We start from the raw sequence: 21,370 nt of genomic DNA on the forward strand, positions 1-21,370 counted from the left end.
TGCTAAACCTTTGTCGAACCTTGATTAGACCACACTTGGTAATAATACTGTGTGGAGCTCCGGTCACCATATTGTAAAAAAAAGACCATAAGACATAGGAGCAGAAGTTAGGCCATTCGGCCCATTGAGTCTGCTCCGCCATTCAATCATGGCTGATAAGTTTCTCAACCCCATTCTCCCGCCTTCTCCCCGTAACCTTTGATCCCCTTAACAATCAAGAACCTATCTATCTCGGTCTTAAATACGCTCAATGACCTAGCCTCCACAGCCTTCTGTGGCAATGAATTCCATAAATTCACCACTCTCTGGCTAAAGAAGTTTCTCCTCATCTCTGTTCTAAAAAGTCTTCCCTTTACTCTGAGGCTGTGCCCTTGGGTCCTAGTCTCTCCTACTAATGGAAACATCTTCCCCACGTCCACTATATCCAGTAATTCTGTAAGTTTCAATCAGATCCCCCCTCATCCCTCTAAACTCCATCGAGTATAGACCCAGAGTCCTCAAACGTTCCTCATATGTTAAGCCTTTCATTCCTGGGGTCATTCTCGTGAACCTCCTCTGGACCCTCTCCAGGGCCAGCACATCCTTCCTGAGATATGGGGCCCAAAATTGCTCACAATATTCTAAATGTGGTCTGACCAGAGCCTTATAAAGCCTCAGCAGCACATCCCTGCTTTTATATTCTAGTCCTCTCGAAATAAATGCCAACATTGCATTTGCCTTCCTAACTACCGCATCAAGATTTAGAGGCACTGGAGAGGGTGTAGAGAATATTTACAAGGAAGATACCAGAAATGTGTAGACATACATATCAAGTAACGGTCTCCTCTTCTCTTGAAAAAAGGTTGAGTGGTGACCTAATAAAGCTCCTTAAAATTATGAAAGGTTTTGATAGAGTGGATACAGCGAGAATGTTTCCTTGTGTGGGGAAGAGCATAACTAGAGGCCATCAATATAAAATAGTCTTCAAGAAATCCAATAGGGAATTCAGAAGAAACTTCGCTATCCAAAGATTGGCGAAAATGTGGAACTTGCTACCACAGAGAGTGGTTGCAAAGTATAGATGCATTTAAGAGAAAGCTAGACAAGCATTTGATTGGTGAAGGGAATAGATAGTCACGATAGTAGATTTGGATGAGAGAAGATGGGAGAAGGCTTGAGTGAAGCATAAACAGCAACATGGCCGAATAGCCTCTTTTTGTGTCGTATATCCTATGTAATATATAATTTTTAGAATAGTGGTCTAACATGATTTGACCCATTCTGAACAATATCCTGTGTAAAGTCCCTCAGCCAGCCACTTTTCTCCAAGCATGTGGATGGAGCCAATATTCTGCAAATGTTGTTATTTCACTAGGATACAAGCATGTGCCAGTGAATGACATTATTAACTCTCATTTCTAGTCTTCCATTTATTTTGGGGAAGTGCAGTGCTTCTTACCTCAATGCAGTTATATGACCCTGGCATTGGACTTGCCACATGAGGCCTCTGAATCACAAACCCAAGTCCTAACACTCCATGGCACAGTGTGTTAATGCACTAACCTGCTGTGCCACAGGGCCAATGCGATTTGTCATTTTTTATTTCACTGTAGTGAATTGTCACATCATTGGGCAGTGAAATTATCTTTTTTCCCCCCATGGGGAGGGAAAATTGGGTTAAATGATTTATTTTCCAGTTCCTGTCCCATAAATAGGTATGCACACCGCCTTATTATTCTTACACTGGTTCATTTGGATAATCTTTCAATATCCTAATTATTTGTTTGCAGATCAAAGTGATCTAAGTTTTTTCATAGTTAGTTCAGAAATGTTAAGTACACTTTCAGCATGAGAAGATGTTTCTTTATCAAATTTGTGTTCTCTGTTCAAATGTGGTTTAATTTTTCATTTTCTCTCTATGCATTTTGTGTTTTTTAAATACCATATAAATAAAATGTAGGAGGGTTTCAGGACTGATATGTTTTTTTTCTTCGTGAAGTGTAGTGCAGTCTCTATAGAATCAACAGTACAAGGCGAGCAAGTGACCTGTGGTTTTCTTAATGTAGCATTTCGTGTTTCCTTTAATGTTTGACCGTTTCCATTAATTCCATCGTGCTTTCTTCAAAATTAAACAATACTTCTGATAATTGAATAGCCTAATGAACAGCACTGTTGAATTTGTCTATGATTAGTCTGCCCTTAACTCATGTTCATTTCATGACTTGTAGACAATAGGGTCAATTCTAATCTAAAAAGGATTCTTTCATTGTAAAAAAATAGTCTTTCTGTAATGACTAGTTAACAATGTATGTGGTGATAAATTTTTATTGAAATTTAAACATGTCATTGTTTATATATATGGTCATTCTTAATGTTTTCATTCAAAGTATATATTTTTTAATCATTATTAGGTGTATTGAAGGGGTGAATGAAGCCCGAAACAATGATACAATACAAGGCTGTGAATTATATTTAAGAAAATCAAACTAACCATCAGGCAGTTCATTCGGGATTTCAGTAAAACAGTATGAGCAATGATTTTCATGAAGCCATTGTTCTTTTTATACACAGTTAGCACACTGCAATACAACTGAGGGATTTTAGCATGCATGAAAGCAGACAAGCTCTACTTTTATAAGGTCCCCAGCTAAATTGGGCAAAACCTCAGGGCTCATGGTGGTGCCAGAGCAGCATTCTGATTCCTCATCACCTCCATACATATCATAGCAGGAAGGCTGCACCATCGGAAGAGTGACAGTAAGCCTTTTGATTTCACAAGGAAGCATGCGTCTAGCTGAGAAAGGGAAAGGACTGTAGCCCGGACTGGACTCCAGACTGTGGTGAGCCTGAATTCCCAACTCAGCCACAATGATTGCAGTGGATGCGAGTCAACTGGAGACTAATCTGCGGGCATTTTAGCTTCAGCATTACTGGCAGCTTTGTAAACTTTATCTGAAATTGTGTTTGGCAACGTCAAGTATATATTGTGTATCATGTAATATTTGTTTGTCATTTGTTTTTCTGTTTGCCTGCTAAAGCATATGACCAGAAAACCAGCAGTGTATTCAAGCCGTCTGGTCCTGCAGTTTTCAAGTACCAGGGGCTCATTTGTATGCAGAGGGGATTAGCTAGAATTTACTGTATGTTCACCCTGGGGAGCTGTGAACTCCCCAGGAATATGGGCTGCTGAAACATTGCAGTTGGAAAGATTAGAACAAACCCTTATGCTACAGACAGAGCCATGGTCACTCAGTAGGCCTCAGACATTAAGATCATTTTCATTTACAGCCTTTTTGATCATCCAACCTCAAAGAAAACCTCTGGTTTTATGACTGCTCATGCCAGAATTACCCAATTACTGTTTGCAAGGGGGAAATCTGAAAGCACTTATAACTAGTAAGCAGGGCACATGATCTGTGCGTATAGATTTTTTTCTGCCTACCCCAACCAATATTTTTACAGCTGTTGACATATATTGAGTTACATGTGGCTGAGCCACATCCCTCTGGTATATTCTCAAAGATCTGTTCACCATTAAATGTGCTAGTTTGAAGTAAATTACTCCAACTTAAAGAAAGAGCCATACAGTAACATAGATGTTCCCATAAATAAAAAAATTGCGAGTTTTTGAAAATTGGGTGTGATTATACATGGTGAAAACATTCACCATTTACAAGGGAGTCCATTTAAATACAAGCTGCTGCCTTCTCTTGTGGGTTTGTTTGCCACTACATGTGGCTAATACTCGATATGTCCTTGCCTGCAGTCATTAGACTATCATTTTGGGGACAATCAGTGGTTCAATAAGTCTAGTGTTTATAGAGCTAAGGTTGTTGAATGTTCCCTCTGCAACAGGACTCATGGGATTAGGCCTGAAATTTTCATAAATTTACAGTAAAAGAACACAGCTGTTTAAAAAGCAACATTAATAAGACAAGTGTCGCTGCAGATACAGATCACTGGACAGCACTGAGTGTCTTAAGCAAAAGGAAGTCCAATAAAGATTGTTGCATATTTCAAACCGCTAGGTACACTTTCAAAATATTTCATGCACATTATCACTTTATTTCTGAGTTGGAAAGTAGCTGGGCAGATTGATGTTGTACACGCTACAACACATTGGAGCAACGTGAATTTACATTGATATTCTCCACCCTCAAAGTTCCTGATGTGCATTAGATCAAGTGACGGAGTGGAAGAAGAGTCACCTTAGCCCACTCTTGACAGGGTTTGGCAGCTGGTTGCTTGTCCCCTTAGTTGGGAATCATATGGGAGTGATTGCTGGGGGAGGGGGTGGGGGGCACTTGCAGGAGAAAAATATTAAATGCAAAATAGGTTACTGCATTGGATTTGACAAATCAAATTACAGGTTTGTGTTGTCCTAGCTGCTTAAATTAAAAATGTTGTTTGCTTTATTTATTAACAAATTCATCCTTTAATACAATAAAGGAGAATTAATAATGGCCTAAGTTCTACTTTTTTGTCTTGTAAATAGTTGTGGTGTAGCATAGTGTTCTTGCATTCAAATAAAACCTAGAACAAGATTATAGTTTTTCTTAGTTTAAGACTTTTGTGTAAATGAAAATATTTTCTTGAATTCTATTTGCAATTGGCATTGCAAAATAAACACGCACTGGTGTATGTATTTTCAGAATTGTGAAAGCTAAGTCATATTCTGTACTTTATGGGGAAAATGTTCAACTCCAGAAGTCAACATTTTTCTTTTTCACGAAAACATAGACGTCAGAAACTTGAAACATGAAGAGGTAGTTTAGCTTAAAAGGCCTAAAATTACAGAATCAAGGTCCAACCATTAGACCTCCTAAGGAAAGGTTCTACAAAGATCCTTTTTATCTGTTTCCTCTTGTGTTGTCAGACTGCTTGCCTGGCATTGAGTCATGATTGAAACAACAATTTTCAGTTAGTTGAAGGCAAAGGTGAAACAAAGGCCAAAGTCACTGTCTTTGGCCCTGGTCTCAAACCCATCTCTTTGCCATTGATTCTATTCTCCTTTTTGACCACTGTCAAAAGTTGAGCTTAACTGTTTGCAACCATGGCATGCTATTCAATCCTAAACTTAGTTTCCTCTCCCATTTCCTCTCTCATCACAAAAATGGTTCACTACCACTCAGCAACATCACCTGTCTCTGCCCCTGCTTCGGCTCTCTGCTGCTGAAATCCACACCTGTGCTTTTGTCATCTACACACTCAAGATTTCCAATACTCTCCTGACCAAACTCCCAACCTGCACTTCATCTCTTCAAAACTCTGCTGCCTATTTCCTGTCCTGCATCAAATCCTATTCGTCCATCACCTCTCCTTGTTGACCAGCATTGGATATCTCAGTAATGCCTCAAATTTTAAATTCTGGTCCTCAAGTTTAAATCCTTAAATGTCACCACACCTTACTATCTCTGTAATGTCTTCCAGCTCTACGCCTCCATTCCTTGGACTCTCTGACTCTGGTCACTTTTGCAACCCTGCCTCTCCGTTTTACCCAAGCATTGGGAGACAGGCCTGCAGCCTCATAGACCTCATGCTCTGCAATTTTTACCCTAAATCCTTCTGTCTCTCCAATTTCCTCTCCTCCTTTTAGACCTCCTAAAAATCCATCTCATTGAGCTTTCAAATGCTTCTCATAATATCTTCTTTGGCTCAGTGGTCATTATACCTTAGTGGCATGCCTTGGGATTGTTTTGTACAGTAAAGGCACTATTTAAATGCAAGTTGTTGTTGCATCTCCCCAAGTAATTAACTCGTAAGAACATGACTTGTAATTGCACTCCCCAACCTGACAGTAGGAACATTGAAGATGATTATATGCCCCTCTGTGACTATATGATTGAAAGCATCCTTAGAACCCATTGCATTGTCATTTTGCCATTTCTGTCATGTTTAAGATTTATCCAATTTTGCCTCCTTCCTCTAAATTCATTGTTAAAAGATCTTGTGCTCAACCTAGTCCATGTGGACATCATTTAAATTTGTGTACATCCAATGAAAAATTACTCCAATTACTCCTTCAGTAATTATACGCTTAAATCTCTAGAGTGGAGCCTGAACCCACAACCTTCTGACCCAGAGGCAAGAGTGCAACCACTGAGTCACGGCTGACATCTTACAGCTTCAATTTATCTTGAAAAAATGTTAAATAACCGTGTATTCCCATTTTGGGGGAGGGGATATTGCTGCAGGAGCTAAGTGTTCTGCTTATTACAGCATTATGCTCAAGCTATTCAATGTATTTACAACGTGAACCTTGCTGTCAAGTTGAACATAGTTTTTGTTATGTTACAATGAAGCTCTCCAACATGCATTGAAGTACTTCAGTCTACCCGAAAGGTGCAAAAATGTCATCCTGTTTGCATGACAACAGCTATCAAGCTGTCAGAACAATATATTTATCTCAGGTGAGAAGGTGTACTGTTTATAAGTTTCCTTTATAAGAATAAAAATAATTTGTATCAAAGCTTAGTTACAGCATTTACCAGCTAACTTTTAAACTGTGCTGAAGTGTGGTTAAAAAATAAAAACAAAAAACTGCGGATGCTGGAAATCCAAAACAAAAACAGAATTACCTGGAAAAACTCAGTAGGTCTGGCAGCATCGGCAGAGAAGAAAAGAGTTGACGTTTCGAGTCCTCATGACCCTTCAACAGAACTGAGTAAAAGATGCTTCTGTTGAAGGGTCATGAGGACTCGAAACGTCAACTCTTTTCTTCTCCGCTGATGCTGCTAGACCTGCTGAGTTTTTCCAGGTAATTCTGAAGTGTGGTTTGTTTGCTGGGAGTTGAAAATGCTTGGACTACAACTTCCAGCATTCGTACCTGGGTCCTTAGATAATCAACAAATTATATTTATATAGTGGCTTTAAAGTAATGAAGCATTCGAAGGGACTTTACAGGAGCATTATAAAGCAAAATTTGACAATGACATAAGACAATATTAGCACAGATGGTTAAAAACTTGGTCAAAGAGGTAGGTTTTAAGGAGCATCTTAAAGGAGGAAAAAGATGTAGTGAGAGGTTTAGTGAGGGAATTTCAGAGTTTAGGGCTGAGGCGGCTAGAAGCACGCCCACCAATGGTACAGCAATTAAAATCAGGGATACTCAAGGGCAGATTTGGTTGAGTGCAGAAATCTATTTTGGGGTTGGAGGAGATTACAGAAATAGTGAGGGCATGGCCATGGAGGGTTTTCAAAACAAGGATGTGAATTTTAAAATCGAGGCCTTGCTTAAGTGGGAGCCAATGCCAGTCAATGAGCACGGGTGATGGGTGAGTGGTACTTGATGCGAGTAAGGATAAAGGCCGCAGAATTTTGGATGATCTCAAGTTTAGGAAGGATAGAAAGTGGGAGGCTGGTCAGGAATGCATTGGAATAGTCAAATCTAAAAGTAACAAAGACACAGATGAGCTGAGGCAGGGGCAAAGTTGGGCGATGTTGTAGAGGTGGAAATAGGTAAATGAACAAAGGACAATAGGCATTTGGATTGTCAAACAGCTTCCCTCTCTTTTGTTAGGAGTCAATTTTTGTCAAACACTAGTTACCAGAAAAATGGGTCAAAACCAATTTGAGGTGATTTTAAAATGATACATCAAGATTCCTTAAAATTATGAGGTAATACAGTATGGTTACCAATGTCTGTGGAAAATGCTGGTGTAATTTAGTACTCTGTTTAAACAGTTGTTTGGTCATACATTAATGGCTCACTATTGGAATGCATTGCATGGCATGAAGTTGCTGTGTTTGAAGTAAACTCACCACAGAAAGAAGAGTCTTGGCCATTTCAATCTAAGCTCCCTTTCAGCCAGGTGATAAGTATTAATTACTGCCAAGCATCTTCTCTGGCACTGAAACTATCATAAGTGCGGAGTCTCATCCTTTAAGGTTTTAATTATTGTTGGAAATTTTAAAGTTAAAATTTTAACACTTTTTTACTTTTCCTTTCGTATTTCTCTCTCTCTCAATCTCTTTTTCTCTCTCTCTCTCTTGCTCTCTCTCTCTCTCAATCCAATCAGTCTTTAGGGCTTTTTTTGTACCTAATTTGACGCTGAATTTGTCAAGTCTTAATTCCTTCTGTAATTCCTTCTCAGCCTTTGCCCTGTCAATTTCACAATTTCAACCTGGTTGGTTAAGGAGATACACACTTGCTTGGTCTGCTTGAAACCTAAACCGGATGCCATTAGATTCACTCCCACAGCAAAATATGACCCATTGTGTTTAAGCTCGATTTCTAGTTTGGGAATTTTTCATGTGAAACAGCCCGCCTCAGAGATATATGAAGGCTGTCATATTTTACCATGGGTTATATTAAACATGACATATTGAAAAATCAAATCAGAGCATTCTTCTAATACTTTTTAAAATTATCTTTAATTTTTAAAACTCAAGGTTTAATCAATGATCAATAATCAATGAGTGACTGTGGAATAATATATTTTATCACATTTCCAAAGACAACATTTATAACTTGTGACATTTTTCTATTGGCATCAACAACTTGCAGAATTTTCAGATGTGTGTGTTTTTTTATCTATTCTCATCCCTGTTTTAAAATTACAGTACCATTGGGTGGCTTGAAACAGAAACCAATTCTGACAAAAATGGAAACCAATTCCAGTCAGATGTCTTATTTTAAAATGTGGTTTCTGGTTGAAGTGGTACGGTAGGTTAAATTGTTAGAAAGTGGGGATATCCCCCGTCAGCGTGTCAAGAATTAAATATTTACTCACTCTCTCCCCGCCACAGCGTATTGCCTCTTTTGTTCTGTTCCAGAGTGTCATTTTCTCTCTCCTTGCTGCCCAACTAAATAATTTAGCATATGCAAATACAAAAATATATTGACTAGTCCCATTATCTATGAATTGTTTAAACTTATATATTAGAATCTTGCCCCACAAAGCAATATTTTCATAAATGTCAAATCAGCAAGCTTTGTCTTGTATATATTTCTGTCATGTTGAATTGCACTTTTAAAAAAAAATCGCATGAAATAATTACATGGTAAATACACAATTCTGCATCATGCAGCATCACAGCACACAAGTGTAAAAATAAAACCCTTTTATAATCACTGCAGTTGCTGTTTTATATCATCCAGCAGTTTCTCTCTTTCCCTTGTCTCCCTGTATTTTGTTCATAATTTGTGTTATTTAGTACCTGTTGCCTTTAAATATGCTCATATGGGGGAGGCATAGTGGTATTGTAACTGGACTCGTATTCCAGAGACCCAGGGTAATGCTCTGGGGATTCGGGTTCATATCCCACCACAGCAGATGGTGAAATCTGAATCCAGCAAAAATTTGGAATTAAAAGTCTAATGATGATCATGAAACCATTGCCGATTGTCGTAAAAACCCATCTGGTTCACTAATGTCTAATAAGACCATAAGACATAGGAGCAGAAATTAGGCCATTCGGCCCATTGAGTCTGCTCTGCCATTCAATCATGGCTGAGAAGTTTCTCAACCCCATTCTCCCGCCTCTCCCCGTAACCTTTGAACCCCTTAACAATCAAGAACCTATCTATCTCGGTCTTAAATACAATCAATGACCTGGCCTCCACAGCCTTCTGTGGCAATGAATTCCATAGATTCACCACTCTCTGGCTAAAGAAGTTTCTCCTCATCTCTGTTCTAAAAGGTCTTCCCTTTACTCTGAAGCTGTGCCCTTGGGTCCTAGTCTCTCCTACTAATGGAAACATCTTCCCCACGTCCACTCTATCCAGGCCTTTCAGTATTCTGTAAGTTTCAATCAGATCCCCCCTCATCCTTCTAAACTCCATCGAGTATAGACCCAGAGTCCTCAAACGTTCCTCATATGTTAAGCCTTTCATTCCTGGGGTCATTCTCGTGAATCTCCTCTGGACCCTCTCCAGGGCCAGCACATAATGCCCTTTAGGAAAGGAAATCTGTTGTCCTTACCTGATCTGTCCTACGTGTGACTCACATGTGGTTCACTCTTAAATGCTAAATGTTCTGAACAAGAGCAATTAGAGATCGGCAGTAAATACTGGCATAATAATATGTCATAAATGAATGAATTAAAAAAAATTCTTAATTCACCTTGTTTTCCTTGGTCTAAAAATATTAAGCAGATGAAAGGAAATCAGTTAAAATGGACAAACTAAAATGGAACCTCTTCTTTAATCTTTAAATGCCGTATTGCCAAAACAATTCATATTGCCAAAACAATCAAGTATGCAGCTTTAATATGTTTATTTAGAAATAAATTTAATGACATAAACTAGATATGAAAGACACAATGATAGCCAACCTTGAAGTGATTTGTCCCCAATGAATGCTGCAATCACAATATTGAGTATTTATGAAATCTATCTCTGCCCAGTTCAGTTTGATTTGTGAATTACTGAAAGATATCTTATCAGTTTTTTGCCTGATGAGAAAAGCTTTAACCTGTGAAAATCCCTCTCTCTTTCAACTGCCTGTGGCTGGACCACACTGCTCACAACCTTGGTGCCATATTTAACGCCAAGATGAGCTTTCGAAGACATTCCTTCATCGTCACCAAAACTGCCTGTTTTCACCTCTTGAAAATCACCTGACTGCGCTCCTGCCTCAGCTCATCTGCTGCTGAAGCCCTCATCCAGGCCTTTGTTACCTCTAGACTTAACCATTCCAATGCACTCCCGGCCAGTCTCCTACATTCTAGCCTCCCTAAACTTGAGGCCATCTAAACTCAGCAATCTGTGTCCTTTCACACCTCTTGCCTGTGCTCACTGAATTGTCAGTGCGTTGTTTCCTGGTTAAGCAGCTCCTTGATTTTAAAATTCTCATGCTTGTTTTCAAATCCCTTCATGACCTCACCCCTCCATATCTCTGTAATCTCCTCCAGCCCCACAACCTTTTGAGATATCTGCACTTCTCTAATTCAGGCCTTTTGAGCACCCTAAGTTAAATCACTCCACCAATGGTGTCCGTACCTTTAGTTACCTAGCCCCTAAGCTCTGGAATACCCTCCTAAACCTATCTGCTTCTTGCTTCCCTTTCACCCTTTAAGACACTCCTTAAAACCTACCTCTTTGACCAAGCTTTTGATCATCAGCATAATATTTCTTCATGTGGATCAGTGTTAAATTGTGTTTTATAATGCTCTTGTGAGTGCCTTGGGACATTTTACTATGTTAGAGGTGCTATATAAATACAAGTTGTTGAAAATAAGAAATGTGAAGGTGCAAACAAACCAACAGATATGTGCTGTTGATCAAAAGCACAATACTTCTTATGCTGGAAATCTAAAATAAAAACAGAAAATGCTGGAATTCTTAGCAAGTCAGGCAGCATCTGTGGAGAGAGAAACACAGTTTCAGGTCGATAACCTTTTATCAGGATATTGCACAGTGCTAATTGCACTGATTCAAAAGTCCTTGAGCAAACATGATTATAATTTAAGATGTTTTGAGAGACTTGAGAACCACCTTAAGAGTGTTTATTGCTGTGAGATTTGTGTACATGCTATACCACATCAATAAACCGGTACGATGCAATGAAAGCATGAATATTAAAAAGGAAGTCTTCCTTCCCATTAATTCTGCAAAAAACACAACAAAACTACAACTATTAGAAAGCTTTTAATATATATTAAGTATACTATCAGTTTTTTGCTAGTACTGTATGTGTCTGCCTGGTCATAAGTAGCAAGGTCACCCCTGCTGCTCTGGGTGCAGGTTCTGCCTGTGCTGGCGGGATTTCCTTCTTCCTCGCCTTCTCCCTGGCACCATCTTTCTTTCTTTCTTTCTCTCCTGAGGTGCAGATGGCCACATTTGCAGGTTAACTGGAACAGCTGGAGGCGCATTATTAGTTCCCTGCTGCGAACTCATATTTGCTTAGATTTTTTTTAACTGCACAGTAATTTATGACTTTTAGCCACTGATGTAGCTGGTACCCTTGTTTTGAACAGACTGATCTGCGTTCAAAATTCATTAGCATTTGTTAAAATGTTGAAAAGGAGGATGCAATTGTCCTTTTAATCAATTAATCAATAATTATTGTTCATAGAGCTATAGCAGCTTTGAAATGTAAACAACATGAACTGTAGCAGTCATTGATCCCTAAGGGGATTCTAGACAATATTTATACTAGTGCATTCATCTGTGGTGACAGTTTCTAAGGAGTGCAATAGTAGATCATAACTGCCATAAGTGAGAAGTCAGCAGACTGCTTATTCCACTCCATTTAATATTTAGAAGGACAATAAATAATTACCTTTGTTTTAAATTTGCGCATTCTAAAAGATTTTAGGCTCCAGCTGTAACTTTATACACAAAAGGGGATTAAAGCTTTTATAGTTTTAATTCGATGCCAACAACACTAACTCCCTTAATTACACTTTATATGTTAAATTAACAATGAAAACGCAAATATTTATTTTCTGCATTATTGCATGGTTCATGCAGAAATTCAGCAAGCCAAAGAAATGTGCATCTTATCTTGCATATATGAGTCGCTTTAGTGAATATGTCTCTTTTTATACTGCATATTTTGTATTTATCTTTCTTAAGTAAAGCTTTAAGAAACACTATTGTGTTTGACATAAGGTAGTGTGTTTTAGCTCCCTAATTTATTTAAATGTGGTGATCTGTTCTTGATTTATTATGCAGATAAAGGGTACACTTTGCCATCTCTGTGGTTCACTAACACCAGGGTCTGATACCTCGAAGTTGTGGATTCAGGTTTGAACCCCAGATTGTTTTTAGAATTACACAGGTTTGGGTCCCATTCCACAGAGTCGCCAATTAGACAGGACTTATCTCGGTTTCACGGAATCACCAATTTTTTGATGTACTTCCCTTCACTGCTTTTGCACTACCAGTGGCTTTGGCTATGGGGAAGGACTGTGTTATCTCCGTTCTTACAAAAAAAAAATTTTTTCTTATTACACTCTCAATTAGGGACTCTCAGTTGGGGTTCCATGCCCCCCAGGAAGTTGCAAGATGGTTTCAAGGGATCTGCCAAAAATAACCAGAGAAAGTGTAGAAAAAAATATAACTAGTACTCAAAAATTAACTGCTAACAATCCAGAAGAAATACCTACATTGGTCTGAGTGAATTTGCCCACCTAGGCAGGGTCACTGCATTCTAAAGGTAATTCACTCCGGTGAAGCGTTTTAACCACATGAAAAAGTGTTCAATACTGTTAAAGATGTTTAGATTCAACCAGATGGAGACTGTCACACAACAATCAGTGACAGCAGAGGAAGGTGAAGGTACAGTTTTGAGGGTGTCAGTCATCTTACCAGCTCCCTAGATCCATCTCTCCCTCATGGTGACAAATGTGAGGGGGAGCTCAATTGGGGACACAAGAAAGAATTTAATGTAAAAGCAAAATACTGTAGATGTTAGAAATCTGATACAAAAACAGAGAACGCTGGAAAAACTCAGCAAGTCTAACAGCATCTGTGGAGAGAAAAAGTTAACTTTTTGCGTGAGTATGACTATTCAGAGAATTTAATGTATCTGATCAGTAAAAGTTATAGCAAGATTATAGTATTTGCACAATTAAAGATTTTTTAAAGAGTGTGTTTTAATTGGGGAAGAAACCATGTGACTCCAGGTTTAAATATTGGCATGAGATTTGCAATTGTTGCTCAGCACCAGCAAAAAGTTTCAGTTAATAATAAATGTGTTTATTTGTATTACTGATTTTTGTACAGAAAAATTACTGATGTTTTTGGGAGTCTGCAATTTTTAAATAACACTGTAGGGAGGTCTCAGAAGGAGAATGGCTGAGATCTCCTACCCTAAATCACCACTTCAGCTAGTTCTGGCCCTAAGGTCCCTTGGATCCTGCTCTTCCAGCACAAGTGTGGTAAAGTAGAACCCACAGCTGCCCAATCCTAAAGATGTAGACCCTATCATGTATTACATGGTCAGAGTAGACACATCACACCTGCTAGGATGTTTAGCAGAGCTTGCCTTGAGCCATCATTTGCTATGCTGACCTGAGGCTGAATGGGCAGTAATGCCTGGCCCTATTGGTAGAGGAGGGTGTGTAGAAAATTCACCCATGTTTTCCCCACCGTCACCAAAATTTAAAGGGCAGTTTTCTCAAATGTGAAATCCTGGAGGAACTGAGTTCTACCACAAATTCCTGGAATGACATTACCTTTAATGGTGAAATTTTCCTTCCTGCCCTTCCAAACCTGAACCATCTACCCTCACAGACACCCCTCAAACCACACCCACACACATACCCATCCGCCTCACTAACAGACACATGCACACACAATCACTAAAACTTCAACAAAAACACAACCCCACACGAAACACTACCAAAAACACACCCAACCTACATACACACCCACACTCTCACACCTTCACACTCATATACCCCCACACAAAGACATACCCCATATTTATACACACACATAGACAGACAGACACACACACACACACACGTATACTCCCACACCCCATAGACTACACACACACCATGACTCACTCCCACCCTTGCACATCCCACATATACAAGAAAAACACAACACACACATACTCCACAACCCCCAGACAATTCTCACACATCTCACACACACACACACACATGCATGCATGTACACCCATACACACCCCCCACCACATACACACACACACACAATCACTAAAACTTCAACAAAAACACAACCCCACACCAAAAACTACCAAAAACACACCCAACCTACATACACACCCACACTCTCACACATTCACACTCATATACCCCCCCACAAAGGCATACCCCATATTTATACACACACACAGACAGACAGACACACACACACATGTATACTCCCACAGCCCACAGACTACACACACACTATGACTCACCCCCACCCTTGCGCATCCCACATATACAAGAAAAACACAACACACACATACTCCACAACCCCCAGACAACTCTCACACATCTCACACACACGCACATGCATGCATGTACACCCATACACACCCCCCACACATACACACACACACACACACATCCTTCACACCCCCAACAAACATAACCTTCCCCTCACAACCCCCTCCCTCCCAGTCACAAACAAATGACAGACTCTCCATCCCTATACACGTATACCTACACACCAGGAATTTAGGCAGAGCACAGGAGGGCTGCCGTTGCACACTGTGGGCAGGATATCCTCAGAAGTGGAGGGAAGTCCTGACGTTGGGGACTTTTTCAGGTGGCTGCCATGCTCATGCAGGAGGTAGGACCTCCCCCATGATATTTCCAGGAGGAATCAATCGAAAGCTGACAGGCTGGAGAGGCAGCCAATTAGGGAAGGCAGGTAGGCCTTTCACCCTGCTGGACCAATAGGAGGGCTGACAGCTCTAGCTTAGCAGTGCTCCAGACAGAGATGGCTGCTGCTGAGGCTGCAAAAGAATTGCGAGGACCCTCCATTTTGAGGCACCCTTGGAGGGGTGGCAGAATGTTTTCTTTTTGCTGAGGCCAAGAAGGCTGTACCTGCCAACTGGAGAGAAAACCTCTCCTAGTGGCGGTGTCAGGGCCACAGGGGCGGCCTTTGGTGCAGAGAGTCCCTCCTCGAGCCATGAACTATCAGCTCCATGCACATTCCCCTGCCCCCCCCACCCAGGAAACCTGCATCCTCTCAGCAGATGGCAGGGAAGCAGCTCCGTCACAGGCAAAATATCAGGGAACTGGCCCTTACTTAGTGCTTTACTTGTCTAAATTTGCCACCCACCTTTGGTCAGCAGGGTACTGAGTCACCACCATTCCCACCGCTGAAAAACTCCTCAGATGGAGGGAATGCACCAGGGAGCCCTGGCATTTAATGGCACCCCAGCCTCCTAACCTGCGGCCATTGAGCCAGTAAAATTTCCACCCCATGTGCTGTTACCATTTAGAGAAAAAGGAAAGAGGTAGACTTGGGGAAAAAAGTTTTTTTTAATCTGTATTTCCTCTTAACCTTTCTACTATTGAATCATTATTCCCTAACTAGTCTATTGTAATGCTGGCCTAGGGGTGCCTAATTGGATCAGAAATGTAACCAGCCCAACTCACCCCTAATTGAATGATAACGTAATAATTTACTGCAACCTATAGTATTGTTTAACTATTGAAGAAAGCAAATATTAACACTTAGGTGCTGTAAAACTGGTACACTTAGCTTTAGCCTCACTGCTTTTAAAAGCACAGTAGGGAAGGTGTTAGGTTTATCCAATCAAAAACATCTGTGGTCAGTGCAACTAATCCTGATTTGGTGACAGGCTGTTACCAAGAATCAGCAGGGTCCTAATCTGCTGTCATCAAATCTGATAGGATGTAATAAATCTGTCAGCTCCAAATGCTCATCTTCAGCTGCCAGAAGTATCCCAAATCCAGGAATTTTGTAAAAAAAAAGTACAACTGTCATGGTTTTGAGGTCAGACAAATGTTGATTTGTATTTTCAATGTTTTATTGCTGTTTAAATCTTCAGAGCTCTTGCAGGTGTATTTTAAATATTGTCAAATACGTATGCTGATAATTGAGAACATAACTGCATCCTTGGAGCAAAATATAGAAATTTAATAGTTTGCAGTAGTAGATAGGAGCTGAAATAGTTTAGAACAATGTCTATATTTTTTTATTGTCATCTGCCATGATCATATTGAGTACTTGGTTTAGATTTTTAGCTTTCAAATGCACATTTCAAACAGCATCATTGCGTACCCCCACCCTGTATTTTTCTTTAACTAACAGTTGTATTATTTGAACTTTACAGAGGAAGGCATCAATCATGAATGCAAACTGTGTAATCAGATGTTTGACTCGCCAGCAAAGCTACTGTGTCACCTGATTGAACACAGCTTTGAAGGAATGGGAGGCACTTTTAAATGCCCAGTTTGTTTTACAGGTAAGATGCAATAGAATTTATTTTAATCTCTCCCACTATTGGGTAGGAACCTATTAGCTTTAAATGTGAACATTCAATACCTTGAGTTTAAATTTGAAAACATTTTAAGTTAAGAGTAACTGTCGCAAAATAAATGAGAGAAAATTGCCCTGCTTGAGGATAACACTTGACTTTTAGCTATAACATTGGTGATCCTTCATGGCACTGATATCACTGATCGTGCTGCTGCAGATTAATATAAATAAATATACAGTCATTGCTTCCAGTTCGATTTTTGGTAATATAGATTGACGCATATCAATGTATTTTATCTAAAGGCACATTGAGTACATTCTGTTCTTGCACATGGAGCTTCTTTAGGATTTGAAGTTGTCAGCGAGGTGCGACTTTGGGAGTTTAAGTACACAAATCATTTAAGCTAGTGCACACTTACAAAAAAGCAATCAAAAAGGCTCATGAAATGTTGGTTTTTATCTCAAGGGGGCTAGATTACAAATGGAGGAAGTTATGCTTCAGCTGCACAGAGCCTTGGTCAGATCCCATCTGGAGTACTGTTTGCAGTTGTGGGCACCGCACCTCAGGAAGAAGATACTCACCAATTCAATCAAATGATATTGAAGCTGAGATAAATTTCAAGGAGGTTCCTAAAGGAGGACATAAAGGTAGAGAGATAGAGAGATTAAGGGAAGTAATCCAGGAGCGTGCAGCCAAGGTGACAAAAGACACCTTCGTGAATGGTGGCATGCTGTTAGATGTGTAAGAAGCCCAATTTGGAGCAGCAAAGAGGCTAGGGAGGGTTGGTTGTAAGGATGGAAGGTGTTATAGAGATAGGGAGGGATGAAGCCGTGTAGGCATTTAAATACAAATGAGAATTTTAAATTGGAGCATTGGGTGACCAGGAAGGTGACAGGTCACAGAGCACAGAGATGATTGATGGATGTGCAGGACAGGATATGCTTCACAGAGCTTTGAATGAGCTGGGGGTTACAGAGTCAGGAGGATGGCGAGAAGAGCATTGGAAGTCTTTAAAGTGATAAATGTATGAATGAGGGTTTCAGCAGTGGTGGGCTGAGGCTGGAGGTAGGCATTGTTACAGTGATGGAAACAGAACTTTTATGGTGAGTGCATGGGATTACTCACTTTGGGTTTGGATAGGATGTATAGACTGTAAACAGTCTGGTTCATATTGCGATACTTGCTGGGGAGCAGGATGGAATTGGTGGCAAGTGTACAGAGTTTGTGGCAGGGGAAGATGACAGCAGTTTTGGTCTCACTATTGGAAAATGGAGCAAAGAAATTGGAGGAAGGTAATATGATCAATAACGTCAAAGGCTGCAGAGAGGATGAAGAGAGAAAATTTACCACAGTTTGATGTTACAGAGGATTGTTAATTCTGACTTGGATCAGAGTGATTGCCACTGCTGTGGCATGGGCAGAAACCTGATTAGAGAAATTCAAATCTGGAGTCACAGGCAATATTAGGAAGGATTTAGGAAGCAATAATAAATTCAAGGAAACCAAAGCAAAATACTGTAGATACTGGAAATCTGGAATACATACAGAAAATGATGGAAATAGCAGGTACAGCAGCATCATTGGAGGTAGAAACAGATAATGTTTCAGATCAATAACCTTTCAGCAGAATGGGAAAAAGTTAAAAGATATGACAGGGTTAAAGCAAGTGCTGAGTTAGTGAAAGGGTGGGGTAGTGGGTGGGGAGAAGAGGAAAAGAACAAAAGAGAAGATCTGTGATTGGATGGAAGACCAGAAGGATTAAATGACAAAAGGGTTAATGGCGCAAGGCAAAATGAAATGGTAATATCACAAGTAAAGAAACAAAATATGGGCCTGGAGGAGGTGTAGGTGGGGAAGCAGAATCATCACCAACAGACGCTGTCCAAAAACAAAAAAAATTACAAAAAGAAATAAAAATGGGGCTATGATATGAGGTTATGATATGAAATTGTTTAACTCAAGTCCAGAAGGCTGTAAAATGCCTAACTGAAAGAGGAGGTTCTGTTCCTCCAGTTTACTTTGCTCAAGGCTAGGATATGGGAGACCTGAGGGAAAGTGTGACTTGGTGCAGAAGCAGAAAAACAGCAGAGACAGCTGCATGGATGGTATTGATCTTTGTGACCAAGAAGTCCATCAGCTCTTTATGCTTGTTATCATAGCTGAAGCTGGAAGGAAACAGATGGTGGAGAAACAAATCAGGAGTTTATTTTTACTCTCTAGTTTGATTCTGGAGTATTGAGTTGTTTTTGCTGAAGAGAGTGAGGCTAAGCGATTTGATGGGTTCAATCAAATGAGATGATGGATAGTTAAACCAATTATGGACCAGGTAGACACAAGTTTGCATCCTTTGGACTTGAGGAAGTGAATATGAGACCTCACCAGAAGGGGAGAGAGTAAGGATTTTACTAGGGATGATTGGAGGCCTTGCAGCACAGTGGGTAGCATCACTACCTCTGAGCCAGAAGCTCTGGGTTTGGCATTCACCCCAGGACTTGATGGCCACGGAAGGTGCATTCATAACACGGCCAAACAGGTTGATTGTCAACCTGTAAATTCTGGCAACGTGCCAGTGGCAGGCGGTAAGGGCAAGAGAGTTTCCTGGTCAGCCATCTATGGAAGGCAATGACAATCCGCTGCAGTACCTTGACAGGCAAAACCATAGAACAACACAGAAGTCAATGGTCACCAACACCCTTTCAGGGCAGGGCACACGAAGAGAGAGAGAAGAGGATAAGAACATTAGAGGTGCAGATGAGGGAGTGGTTGAATCAATAGACTTCTACAAAAGTGTCATGATGAATGAAGGGCCAAAGACTAGGCAGTTTAGAGTTTTAAAAGTACAATGGTGAGCAACTTCAGCAAGAGTTTATTCCAGATGCTATCAAATTTCATCCCACTGACTAATTAGTACGTGGCAGGAATATTTGTAGTCATTGCAGTATTTCATACTGCCTGTTTGATTCAGCCTGCATATTAAGGCACTCATAAATTCCTACGATTCCAGGCTATAAATTATGCTTGAGGCCCTGATTCATTGCATGTGTACTCAGAATGAGGCTTGAGACAATCCATGCAATCAATATGCACTATACCTGCAGTTGTATAGAATACATAATCCATAACTTGTTTCTTTTTAAACTCAGGTCTTGCACAACTTAGTGCTGTTACTGTATACCAATATAAAGTCCCTTCCTCAACCTCAAGAAAAAAAGTAAAACTCACATATGATGCTCTGTGTAACACATCTTGGCCTGGTGTTTTGTTTTTATTTAATGTTACAAGCATCGGCAATAGGCATTTTTGTCCCCAAAGTGTGATATAATCTCTCACACAATAACATTAATCTGATTCTGACTTTAGGAAAAATTAAAATGTTTAACTCTCTCTCTGGAACTATTAACTTCTTCATTATTTTTGTGGAATGCAGATTTACTCCCTTCTTTCAAAACAGATAATAATTTCTACTTGGGATTGTTAGTCTTCCTGATTTCATATTAGTTATTTTAAGGTCACAGTGGAACTAGTGCTAGTCCATGAGTGAAGTTGGCTATCTTGAGCAATGCTGAGCCACCTTTGTGGTTTTAGATTTCTGCAGTGCTTAATTGTATTCCTTTTTCTGTCTTAGTGGACAAAAAGTGTTGGTGTTCCAACCAAATGTAAAGGATTATGAGCTAATTTAGTGTCTGCTGTCACTTCAGACAGTGGTTTCCATACCTTCAAATGAAAACACTACAACACAGATTTTAACCAAAGTGGTATGCTTTTGTATTCAGCATATCTACACCTGGATCCACTCAAGTTTCTAGTTTGCCACTGAAGATTTCTAATATAAATTGTCCCATCTCATGACGTTATTGCCCATCTTAATAAGCTAAGTCAGGCTTTGGCAAAACTTTGATCATCATCTTTATTGTTACAGATCTGTATAAAATACAATTCCGTAACCAAGTTCAATGTTACCTCTGCTGTTACACCTAGCCACATTACTTGACGTTGCAAGAAAAATATGGGTAACTTGCTTTAAGTTAACAATATGGGACTTCTCTATCGATTGCACAATATCCCATGGTATTTGTAGTTCCTTTTCAGAATAATTTTGAAACTTTGGAAAAGTAGAGCATTATCATATTACTCGGTGGAAGATGTGACTGCCTAATATACTAATTAATTTTCCTTTTAAGTTTACACCCATACTAGTGTAAATTCAGGGTATAAATTTTAATATACAGCTATTGGACTTCTCACTACTTCAACTATGCAGCCCCACTGAGACCAAATTGACTGTCTGACCATGGAGTAACCTTTCAGCTTCAGTTTAACAAAAGCAAGTACATCATGAAGTTGCAGTGTTATGATGTGTGCAAAACCTGTACCTGGTCATTTACCATTAATGTTTGTATGCATGGACTTAGGAGTGCTTGATAGGGTACAAACAGATAACATTTGTTTCTAATTTCCTTGAACCAGCATCCCTTACTTTGATAAACATAAATCGTTAAAAATATCTGATTTGTGGTTGGTTTGATCCT

The 21,370-nt window shown here is 39.8% G+C and overlaps 1 protein-coding gene across 4 annotated transcripts in view; it reads left to right on the plus strand.

Annotated features, from left to right (window-relative positions):
* Positions 1 to 21,370, plus strand: part of znf423 (zinc finger protein 423) — a 369,797-nt gene that overhangs the window by 309,679 nt on the left and 38,748 nt on the right. For all 4 annotated transcript variants that reach the window (XM_041191829.1, XM_041191830.1, XM_041191831.1 and 1 more), the window contains one exon: positions 16,695 to 16,826. In XM_041191829.1, the coding sequence (XP_041047763.1) occupies positions 16,695 to 16,826 (132 nt within the window). The remainder of the gene's footprint in view (positions 1 to 16,694; positions 16,827 to 21,370) is intronic.

The sequence above is a fragment of the Carcharodon carcharias genome, chromosome 7 (genome assembly GCF_017639515.1).
Source record: "Carcharodon carcharias isolate sCarCar2 chromosome 7, sCarCar2.pri, whole genome shotgun sequence".
In the NCBI taxonomy this organism is placed as follows: domain Eukaryota; kingdom Metazoa; phylum Chordata; class Chondrichthyes; order Lamniformes; family Lamnidae; genus Carcharodon; species Carcharodon carcharias.